This window comes from Dermacentor andersoni, chromosome 1 (genome assembly GCF_023375885.2).
Source record: "Dermacentor andersoni chromosome 1, qqDerAnde1_hic_scaffold, whole genome shotgun sequence".
NCBI classification, from domain to species: Eukaryota; Metazoa; Arthropoda; class Arachnida; order Ixodida; family Ixodidae; genus Dermacentor; species Dermacentor andersoni.
The window spans coordinates 211,883,347-211,895,707 of record NC_092814.1 but is presented as its reverse complement, the minus strand read 5'-3'; the positions used below and the strand labels follow the sequence as shown (position 1 = coordinate 211,895,707).

Genomic DNA, 12,361 nt, shown 5'->3' with positions numbered 1-12,361 from the left:
ATCTGCAAATAATGGTATAGGTACAATCAGCGCAGATGCTCGAAACATAAAGTGCGTGTTAGTAAATATCTGACCACACTTAGCGCCGACGTTCTTTTTCTTTCTAGCACGGAGTCAATGCATCCGCTGCCACAAGCTGCTATCAGTCCTCTTTTGTGGCTTTTCTCAAAACATAAGAGGCATATTGGTTAAAGTGTTTTGACAATTGCTTGCAAGTTTCTTTCGTTTGTTTTTCAAGTCTCGTTGAACGCGATAATTGCTATGCGAATGTCAAATAAATTATGTAAACGGGCTCTTCAAACCAAAGACCATTTGCATTGCAGGTAATTTTGCCTTGGATGAGGTGGAGCATACGTACAAGCCACTGTTAACACGAAAGCTTTTCTTAAGGGAACGTTATCGTGCGCCTGCCAAGTACAGTTACTCCTAATGCACATTGCTTGTTCGACAACTTTATTTCTTACTGTCTGGAGTAAGAAGGTAGACGAGCTAAGCCCTGCCTTTTTCGTTACTGTCTTTCTGTGCGGCTCCTCTAGAACTCGTTCTTGTTTCACCGTAAGCGAAGAAGTTAGCACTATGCATCGTTAACTGAATGTGGTAATAGTTCTACCTTTTTCTGACTCTAACTCACTGTCGCTGGTGCCAAGTTTCTTACATACTGGTGCTAAGTTTCATTTCACGAAAATGGCCAAGTGCTTTTTCCGAGGACAGTTTAGGGCTAAAGCAATATTACGAGTATACACCTGTTTCAGTTACACGATTCTTCACAGACCTAGAATTGAATATACTCGTGGATAATCTGCGACAGCAACGTTACGCCAACGTATATTGACAATTTCTCTGTTGATTAGTGCACAGAAAAAAAAATGCTTTCGGCATACCATGAGTGCCGTAAAGCACTGCGAACTGTGCACTACAAAACGTGCCAGTTATCGAAAATATTTTTTGCGACCTTTCTCATCTCCCACTGCTTTGCCCCTAAAAAAATCGTTTCTCGACTCACAGTCTAACTTCTCTTCTACGTTCCCTCTCGACGTCACCGACAGCGCTCTGATGAACTCTTCAAACTCGATAGCACCATCCTGCGAGAAGGGTAGAAGAAAAAAAAGAGAGAAAAAGGAGATCAACCATCACTCAGCTAGGTTTATACCCACTGGCGACGAAGTCTTTAGGAGAAATTTAGGGAGACCTACATTGGGAAGAGCACAGGATCAAATGAGTAATGAAGGGTGCATAGCTATGACCAAAGTAAAAAACAGCAAAATCCAATAACAACCGAATGAAACGATCTCAATGGAACGTTTTCTTTTGTGGCATAGGCTGCTTTATTACACACCACTTAGACAATGAGGTATTATGGCTTTTCGGCAGCTGAGCCAGAAATTTATCGGTAGGTCGACAAGCGATGGAGCAAGAGCGACAGCGTCGCTTACTTTGAACACGCCAGTCATGAGCGAGATCTTTTTATTCGGTAACAGCAGGCATGAAATCACTGCATGAGCTAAAATATTGCGTATTAACGCAATACAGCGCACAATTCGAGCCTATCCCCAGCCGCGAAAGCTTTCGGAGCACGGCTTCCACGAAAATTTTAGGTTTCGTCGCTAATAATTCCGTGATGTGAAAAGTATCGTGTATCCTTTGGCGTGCGACCGTCACACTGCATCACATGCAGACTTCCAGCTTCACCGGTGAAGATGCAACACGATCAAGGTTTTTTTCTCGGATTTCGTGCTTTGAAAGCTTTTGTGGGCAACCGTAAATAGCGAGAGATTGAACTCACATAGGTGCTGCACTGTACACGATAACACACTCACCTCGCCGTAGCGAAGTTCATTGTTGCTTACGCTTAAATGTGCTGCATACATGTACGCCAAAATCTGCTGCTAAATTCGTGGTACAAAAATAAACATATGGTACATTTGCACCTATTTTTAACCCACCTTCCTAATTATTCGAAAGCTCCTTATAATCAAGGCTTGTCCAAGTTTCTTTGGCGAGTTGGCCACCCATAACAGAGATATATTTAGCAATTTCCCAATTTTGCGGTACTCCTGTAATGTACTATTTTGCTTGATAAGGACCGTATGCGTAGCCAAACAACACCAGAACCAACACGCAGGGACACGCAGCTCTATGGAGCTGCAGAAGTGCCCCTCCGTACGGTGGTCGAAGACACTGGTTTAAAACACGCGATGCGCGTGCTCCGGGCAGCGCTGGCAACATTACCGATAACACGTGGCACGAAACCGACCGGCTCGATGTCACGATGCATGGCTACATTTACGAGATGCCTGGTCTCCTTTCACCTTTCTAGTAACCTAATGCTTTGGAAGCTGCTTTAGACGTTGGTAGCAAACAAGTTTCTTAACATATGTGCGTGATTTCTCGCGCTATCAGAATGAATTGCACTCTTCCTTTGGGCAGAATGCTGCTACGTTCTACCATTTTTAACACAATATTTCAATGCCACCGTAGTCTACCACCGGAAGGGGTCAAAAGAGTCCCTATATTTATCCTCGGGTATGCAGCTCCAGTAGCAAGTAAGTCTGCAAATGTTCTTTCAAGCTTGCGAAAGCGCTGCAAGTATTCGTATATCGCTTCGCGCGAGGTGCCGCGAAGTCGCGCTCCACCAGAACTGTCATTAAGTATCGTACGTCCCCTCCAATCGCCTACACACGATGAAGCACGAATGATCCCTTTTAAGAAAAAAGAAGAGCACATCCACTGGGCATTAGTTCGGGACCTATATCCACGATCAAAACACTCAGTTAACGCAAGCGCATGCTATAGTGAGGGTTGCTAGTTGACTTGAGCTCTGAGATGCAACGACTCGAGCCTTCTGCTCGACATGCAAGCTCGAGGGGAGCATCTCGCGCTTGGCTGCTTAAGATGATACGGCACGCGCATTATATCGCTCGTTGCGTTATATCGTATAGTAGCGCGTTCGACGAGGAGAGGAGGCGTCAGTGTCAGCATCCACTTCGATGCTGCGGAAGTGTTTCCTTCCGACCAGTGTGCGAGCAGACGTCTCTGTTTACGCAAATAGATGGTTTGTAAAGTATTGGGTCCAAGAACGTTGCTCAGAGGAAATGCTCACTTATTTGTGTGAGCACAAGGAAATGCCTTTTGAGCTCTGCTGAGCAACACAATCATCTTGAGCATGGAGAAAGTCGTGTACAAGAATTACGGGGTCAAGAAGAGGATACTTCAGGCACATTCACTTATTGCGAAGGAAAAAAACTTTTCGAGCTTCTCCAGAGACGCAGCAGCAGCGGAGATAGCACAGCGGGGCAGTTCTCGAACATGCGTAAGCGGACCTGAGGGCATGAGCGTGCTAAGGGCAGAGTTCTGACGTCACGATTGGCTTTTTCGGTCGAGTCGCCTAGCTGATTTGCGCTTGTAAAGAGGGCTAACCCCGCAGAATCACTTGGCTTGAACAACATTTGTAGAGTGGAAAGCGGCTACTATTGCGGAAACGAGGTGGATTGTCAAAACAAAAACTGACGTAAATAAAAAAGAAAACAGCCGAGTTGAACGAAAGAAAAAAAACAAAAACACGATGGACGCTGCGACGCAAGCAGCGAACAAGCAGCGCAAGCAGAAGAACAAGCAGCGCTGGGAACAGCAGCCTACTGAGGGCAATACAGGGGCTACCACAATCTGTATATATAGTGCGATATTTCTGGCATTGAATCAGTAGAGCTGAGTATTTATCTGTCATGCAGTCTGTTGTGGGGCAATTATCACTATTGGACGTTTCTGAGTTCTGCGGACTGGTCTTCTGCCCTGCAAGGCGTGAGTATTACTTAGACGACGTGTGTGAGACATTCAACAAGACGGCGATTGTGTTTCCTAGACCTAGGCGGCTTTTTACTTTCTTTGTGACTGAGTAACCTACATAATCCGCAAAGCTTCATCGGTGAGCTTTTTCTTTTTCTTTTTGCTATTTTCTGGCATTCCGGCTTTTTTCGTTAATTTCTTCCTGAGGTAGGCGGTGTACATGTCGAATAACAAAAATTAATTGATCTTTTCTTATGAGATGCGAAAAAGAAATGAAAATATGCCTCATTAGGGCAGCTACCCCAAAATTTCAGACTACCGCGAAAAAAAAAACATAAAAAAGGCTATCTATCATATCAGCCCTTTTATTTTGTGTGTTTTCAGATGTCTTTCTGGGTTGCATCAGAATTTAAAGCGTTTGGTTAGCCAGCTCTGGTCTCCGAGGTTGTTTCTTTATCCTCTGCTGTTTGATTTGTTCTCCTTAAATTGTACGAACCATTGGAAAATATCACGTTATTAGCTCGTAATGTCATGAATCGCGGAAGCACTGTCTGCTCTTTGTTTGCTTCTAGTGTTTATTTACTGTATTGAACTGATCCAATTTTTATAGTTATTTACTGACTGCGATAGTATGAGACGTTTGGCCTACTGAAGAGCCCTACGTCCTAAAATCTAAAACCAATAAAATACATATGCTACACGAGAGAACAATGCGGACAGAAAGAAAGTGGAAACAATCAAAACTTCTTCCAACCGCTTAGTGAAAGAAACATTACGTACTAAGAACTGGACATAATGTTGCAAAGATATGCATAACTTTGCTCTTATTTATGGCAATTTAATGGCGAGGTGACAAAAGCAGTACATATATAGTTATGAGCACTCAATTAACAATACTTCAGATTGTCGGCACCATTACCTATCCCTTGTTTTGCTTGGCTGTTGTCCACCTGTCTGATTTTCACAAAATACTCCTGTACCAATTGGCCTCACTGTTTATATTGATCACTTCATTGCTTCCTTAAGACACGAAAAGTGTGACGTGCCGAAACATTTTGCTGGTTTTAACTTGCCCCCTCGTTTTCTTTAGAGCTCACGGAGGCCCTGACAACAGATGTATTTGCGTAATTCCTGCGTTATTTATCAAAAAAGTGCTAAATTATCTGCGAATACCTGAACTTTGCTTTCTGTTGTTTGTACCTATGGCTCTTTAAGTTAAAATTCCTATATGCCTCATTATACTTCGCTGCTCCTGCTCACTGTATCACTCACCTTACATTGTAGAGCGCCCGCACACATTACACCGCCCTGGCTATCCACTTCAAATTTCACGCCTACGTTCGCACAGTACTACTCTTTCAGTATCATCCTTTCGGGGCAGCAACATACTGGAACGGCCTTCTTCACCAAGCTGTATGGGTCAATTGCTCATCGATATTCTTGAAAAAGCTAACAGAACTTGTATTTCAACGAAACAGCAACATGTAACTTCACCCTCTGTGTAATTCTAACAGAGGGGCCCTTGAGGAAAATAAAGGTGAACTGAACTGAATTCTTCCATAATAAACTGTGGGATGCAATTTTTAAGTAATACTAAACGATACCTCTAGCGTCAGTTAACGGATGGGATTTCTTTCATTCTCTAGCGTTAATTTTCTCAGTAGTTCTAGGTGACCTTTGGCGAGTGGCCAACAGCCTGAAGAGTAAAAGAATAAACATAACTTTGCGCTTGCAAATTAACGAAGTATTTCTTTTTTCTTTCTTTTTGTAGAATTCTGTTGACACTTTGTTTTTTCGGTGCAATTTCGAAAGCGCTTGCAAAGTAGTATGCCAATTCTCATCCCACTCCACCACAAGTCTGGGCCGTATAAGCGGGAAAAAAATGCTAAGAGTTTCTCGTGATGGAGTTTTTAAAGTAATGAAAACTGCTCATGAACGCCTGCTTTATGAGCAGGCGTTCATGAAGCAGTTTCCATACCATACCACCAGGACACAATATAGTTAGCCTAAAAGCATGAAACATTTCTAGGCAGCATGCACCAGGTTCTATCCAACCTCTTCAAGAGCCTCGCTCGTCTAGCAAGGTCTCCCCAGCACCGTTCATCACCACTCATGGCACACCAAGAAAATAAAAGCGAAAAAACAACAACATGAAAGTGAAGAAGAACCTGTACGACTACACGAGCCGAACGAAGGAACGCCCTTCCGGCAATCTACCAAATGTTCGCTCATCAGCACCAGTATGCCTTCGGCCAATCTATTGCTACTGGCGAAAAGCACGCCGCGTGTCAGCGGAAAAAGAAGCCGCGGCGAGGAAGAGGAAGTGCCGACGATTAATTAGGACATCTCTGTTTAATTTCTCCTTATGTAGGTTCGGCCTTGCTCTGTGCACTTTGTGACGTTTCTTCTGGTGACCCTTTTTTTTTTTCATCGGGATTCGCTACTAGGCTTTAACTACATGAACGTTTCTAAAGTCATATTTATATTTTCTGTGTGAGACGAATAAGGTTCTTTTTTTTTGCGTAACAAAATAGTCACTATTTTGATCATCTTCACCCTGTATATGCCTATACGCATACAAAGTTTCAAGCAGGCATACCGAGCAGTTTGCTGGCAGCAACAATTCTAAACTCTAATTCACTGCACGAAGGATCGTTTTGAAGGCTCCGAACACAGTGGGAAGCTTTTCTATAGCGTCTACAATTAATCTGAATGTTTGGAATTTGTCCATCGTATATATCCTAATGCGCACGTTATTCTTAAGAAGTCTCAGATTGGTGCATGTAGTAGTCTCAGTATTTTGCGAGCGGAAAATTTTTAGTTTCCCGGCAATAATTGAGATTAACCTATATTATCACTGATGTGATTATTTCCAATGGCACCAACAAAACAACTACAGCATTCAAGTTAGTACGGAATCATAATCACCATCATAGTATTGATATGTTCTCTGCAGGACGAAGGCCTCTCCCAGCGATCTCCAATTACTCTTGTCTTGCGGCAGCTGATTCCAACTCACGCCTGCAAATTTACTCATTTCATCACCCCACTAACTTTCTCCCATCCTCGGCTGCGCTTCACTTCCCTTGGCACCCATCTTGTAACTCTAATCGTTCACCGGTTATCTGCACTACGGACTACATGGCCACGTCCATTTTTTATCTCTTAATGTCAACTAGAATATCGTCTGTCCGGAATGTTTTGACTAAAACAATATTTATTACTGACAAGCTTATTTTTAATACAACCCACAGTTCTGAAACGACGCAGTGTTGAACACCATATAGCATTGCAAACCACTGCTAACCGAGTTTTAAATTATAGGGTTTGACTTGCCAAAACGACTTTCTGATTATGAGGCACGCCGTAGTGGAGGACTCCGGAAATTTGGACCCCCTGGAGTTCTTTGACATGCACCTAAATCTAAGTACACGAAATTCGGCTGCCGTGGCGGGGATTCAATCCCGCGACCTCGTGCTTAGCAGCCAAACACCATGGCCACTAAGCAACCACGGGGAATACCAACCGAGTTTTGTAATTCCTCATGTACTCAATTATCCAGCCTACAACATTGCCAAAGCACGCTCTTGACATGCCCAACATCCCTTCCAAATTACAATTTGCTAGTTCCAATTATTTTAATGCGTGAGCATTTTTAAGGTACTTCACGGACTTTCCAGGGGCTTTCTGTCTATCTATGTTTGCATCTAACCATTTTCGCGCAACGTCGGCCACTGTGGAGTCTATGGGCGAATGGATAGAGCATCGGGCTTATGTGCTGAAGGATCAGGGCTCGAAACCGTCCGTCGGACCAACGTGAGTCACTGAGTATGTGACACTGTGTAGATATGTGTCACTCTTCAATGAACCTCTTTCCCACCGCCATGGGCCACTGTAGATCTGAGAGAAGGTATGCACCACTCTTCAATGAAACTCTCTGACGCCGACTTTGAACACTAAGTATGGGCGAATCAGTCTATGCTAGTATTTAATGAATCTCTTCGATACCAACTTTGGTCACTGTTCATGTGCCAGTAGGTGCGTGCAGTTCTACGATCACAAAAAAAAAAAAAAAAAGATCCCTCAAACTTCTCCGATGCTGGGCGGAATCGAACCCGTGGGATACTGGTTCCTCAATGACATCTACCAGACGCTTTAGCAAGCCGCGCCCCAAAGCACTGGGTATGTGCCACTTTTCAACGAACCTCTCACCAACGTGACTCACTGTGTATGAGCCACTTAGTGTGCGACAACGTGGGAACAAAATCAGCGTTCGCATGCGCCGGCGCGCCACGCATATCGTGTCGGACGCCATGCGCAAACTTCTCGGCAGTGCGACCAGATGGCGCAGCGTGTCCAGAAAAAAGCGCGAGAGAGCAGCCTGGTTACCGCATGACGCGTTTCGCAGCGCTCGCACGCGCCGGCACGCCATGCACTTCGAAGGTCACACGGAGGCTTCGCGGTCGCAGCGCTAGATGGCCCCGAGTGTTTTTAGGGAATTGCAGAAAGAGGAGCCTCGCTGCAGTACACGCGTCATACATAACTCGTTTCGGCGGTGGCAGTACGTTGTGTCGCTATACTGATGCAATGCTCACGCATTACCATCGACAATCATCGTGAGATAGGTTATGCCATAATTTTCCACTTTCTTCCGTTCCTCCTTCCTTTTTTTGTTTACTTCTTTCTTTCTTACTTTATTTTGAGGCCCACTTTGTACTCCTGCGACAATCTTTATCTGTCGAGGAGTTCTTTCTCTGACGCTGGGCATCAACGTTGCGTGAAGTCATCGATGGTATTCTTTCTTGTCCCTTGTCGCCCACATCTTTTCACTGCTTTGCTGGGAAAACCGAGAATGTATCACAGACGCCGCGGGCTGCCTCCTCAGGGATGTTTGGTGAACCGAAACAAGCGCGCGTGGCGTCATGTTGCCTGCGCTCGCGCTTACTTTTTTTTCCCTGCTGAATAATGTGCCGCTTTGTGGGCACCCTGGTTACAGTGTACTAGAATATGAGGGCATGCTCACTGCGCACCGCCGGCAACGGAGAGAGATAAAGCCGCCGATGTCAACTTTGAAACAGAGCTATACATTCAAATTGATGTTACAAGGCCTGGTGTGCCACAGAGAAAGTGCATATTGCTACACATACAGAGAAGCGAAGCCGCAAACACGCATAGCGAGCACCGCGGCATCGGAGCGCAAACGGAAAGGGCGCGAACGCGGTCGTCGACGTTACATGGACCTCGACGGTACGACGCAACTCTTCTTTGCATGTGTAGCAATATAAGCTTTCCTTGTGGCACACCAGACGTCGCACCGTCGATTCCAATGTATAGCTCCGTTTCCAAGTTGACATCGGCGGCTTCACGTGCCCGGCGCCCCTGAGCCCACCACCCTTATATTCTAGTACACTGAACCCTGGTCATGGCTGCTCCGAGTACAGCTGCACGCCAGTTGCGCCTTGCTTGCACCTATAATGCCACTCCGCACAGAGCCTGGCCACGAAGCGCTCATCATCCCAGGGGAGTCGGTTCAAACGTTTTCAACGTTGCCCACGAATCCACGGTGTTTCATGTGTTGCGCCGAGCTGAATCTTGTCCGTTACGCCAGGATCGTGCTTGTCGTAATTAGCTATGACATATCGCACCGCGTTCCCGAAGCAAATTTTTTCGGAAGCGCCGGCCGATTCGCGCCACTTTTGCGAATATATGGCGCATCTTTAATAAGAGAGAAAATTACTTTATGGAGCATGCAAATGCAAGGGAATTCCAGAGCATCACCAACAGCCGTACTTTGTAACGAGTTCGCATATTCGACTCTCTTTTTTTTATCTGAATGCAACTAATGGCTAATCTCGGCGATAACAGCGGCCTGCTAGCCAATGGTGAACAATAAAAAAAATCACTATAAAATATGGCCTCATGTTAACTGTGCATACATTTTCCGTATGTTTTAGCATAGCCGGCTTGCGGATCTGTGCTTATTTGCAATGCACCACTGGCATGGAGCGCAGGAACGTGCCTAGGGAGGTGCGTATAAGGTGTGGCACTGATAAACTGTGGGTGTAGTAATGAAAGGCTAAACGCACGGCCAGCGCTAGCCTGCCCGTTTGGCAGCGCATGCTCAGAAGCAATAAACAAGGTTTCTCTCTAACTACTGTAATTCCCCGCTAGACAGCGCAAACGCACACCACATCATAGTTGTTTTTTTATATAGCCGTATACAGGAACACTAGTGCATCCCAATGCCCCCATGTTCTTGACGGTCGACGGAGCTGTACTACGAGCTTGAGGTGCTTTCCTGTAAAGCGTGCTTTGCTGCTGACGGAGGCTTGCTGGGGAAAAGTGCCCCTACCAGTTGCACAGTCCCGCTTGTCAGAAGTGGATGCTACTTCCACCTCTGAGCCTGTTTTGCGCTACCTGCAAGTTTTCTTTTTTAATGCGAGATCATTATATGCACCATCATGTAGAAAATCCGGCATCCGTCTGGCGTTAGCATCCGATGGTATCAAAACCCACGTGACCAAGTGATGACGTCAGTTTCACGGCGCCGGACCTGCTGCGGCTAGCATTGCCCACACCTATAGATAGTGAATTTGTCCAATTCGAAAGTTAAGGCGACCCACGTTCAAAACCGACCTGGCCCACTCACAAAATTGACTTGGCCCGATTCGGAAATAGATTTGACCCTCATTCAAAACAGACCTGTCCCACTCACAAAATTGACTTGGCCCACCCCCAAAATTGACTTTGCGCAATTCGAGCACATGACCAAGTGAAAAGTATCGCGCGGAAGAGTCATACTGATTTCGTATTCAGTGCACGTAAGGAGACATAAGTATGTCTAACTTTTTTTCTGGCCCTCTATACGTACAAGCATATCTACAACGAACTTTCAAACGATGAACTATTCTAGCCTATCATAAAGTGGATCGGCGCATCACAGAGTATTGTTAATGAGATTAGAAAGCCCAAGCTATACGCAGATTAGGAGAGACGCCACGATGGAGGGCTCCGAAAATCACTTTGACAACCAAGTGGTCCTTGACGTGCACCCAAAGCGTGGTACAAGGATGCAATTGCATTCGGGTCTCATAGAAATACTGCCGCTGTGGCTGGAAATCAAACTCGCAACCTTGTACTCAGCATGGCTACTGAGCAACGGCGATTATAGCGTATTTTACAGTCACTGTGACTGGTGGTGCGCAAAAGCGTTCGCGTTTAAAGCGAGGTGTGATCGTACGAATACGCGTGCATATCGTGAAGGAAAGCACGAAAGAGACGGCATTGACGGAGCGGGACGGTTAAACAGGCAAGAAGAGCTTAAAAACGTGCCAAATTCCAAATAACAAACAGACGGGGCCACGTTTAGGGCAGTTCCTGCCATCGCGTGCATGAAAAAAAAAAATATGACAAGAAGGTGACGCTGCGGCAGTGAATGTTATATTAAAAAAAGAAGAAAAAAAAGGAGAAAGTATAACATCTCTGTCTTCCAACATTCCTTGCCTTGACGGCACGTGCACGCAAGCTCCCTGCGTAGATAGGCTCTAGACAAAACTCACGTCTACGAAAAATTGTTTTAAGGAAAGCAGGCGGCGCGCACCATTCCCGTTGTTGCCCCCTTCCCCTTTTTCAGAACGCCCCGAATTCCCTACTCGGGCTCCGCTTTAACGAGTTCCGCTATAACACTCCTTTATTTTCTCCCTTTTTTATTCATTTAGATGTCTTCATCGTTTTTTTAAATATTTCGCAAGATATATATTTGGAAGCGGCACGCTGCATTGACGGGTGTCTCCATTTCAGTGAAAGCCATGCGGTGAAAAAAAAAAAAAAAAGCAGACTTCTTTCTTATTTTGTCAAAAAGGGGGTGGCAAAAGTAAAAGGCTGACGGGCTCAGAGCAGCGAGAGGTTAATCTGCAGCATAAAAGCAAGAAAAAAAAACCTTCTGTAAGGTATCGCCATTGTCTTCGTCCTCATTTCTTTCCTTCCTTTTTTTCTTCCAGCGAACCATTTCAGCCCGCAAAATTACCTGTCGCTCATCCTCCACGTACGCCTGCAAAAGCTTAGAAAAATCAACGTGAAAACAAAGAATAGAAGAAAGAACAACGACGTAAGGAATGAAATTGAGTTACAAGCGTCCTCGGTGCGCGAATTCTCAGTCCACGCTTTGTTTTTGCTTACTCATTGCATTCAAGAGAATAGCCAGGCGGAAGAAAAATTTAAAAATGTAAAATCAGAATCCCATTTCGTGGCCATTTTAGCATACATACATGTAGCGATAACACTGAAGCCCACCGCAAATCTGGGGTGCGATCTTGTACGCGTTCCAAAATAGAACGGAGGCGGTTCGTTCCACCGAGCCAAATACGATTCGTCAATTCGAACCATGCCGAACGCCATGACGTCAAGTGTGACGTGATATCTGCTGTCAATCATTCCGTGTCGTCTGCTATCGGACAAACGGAACGGAACATACCGCCTATTTCGTGACGTAAAGAACGAACCGCCTCCGTTCTATTTTGGAACGCGTACAAGATCGCACCCCTGAGCACGAGTTGCGCATCCCTACCTGTGCCATGCT

The 12,361-nt window shown here is 45.3% G+C and overlaps 1 protein-coding gene across 1 annotated transcript in view; it reads right to left on the bottom strand.

The window, feature by feature from the left end:
* LOC126547032 (frequenin-2-like) overlaps positions 1 to 12,361 on the bottom strand; it is a 358,731-nt gene that overhangs the window by 19,181 nt on the left and 327,189 nt on the right. The window contains exon 5 of the mRNA XM_050194852.2: positions 1,004 to 1,082. Coding sequence (XP_050050809.1) covers positions 1,004 to 1,082 — 79 coding nt within the window. The remainder of the gene's footprint in view (positions 1 to 1,003; positions 1,083 to 12,361) is intronic.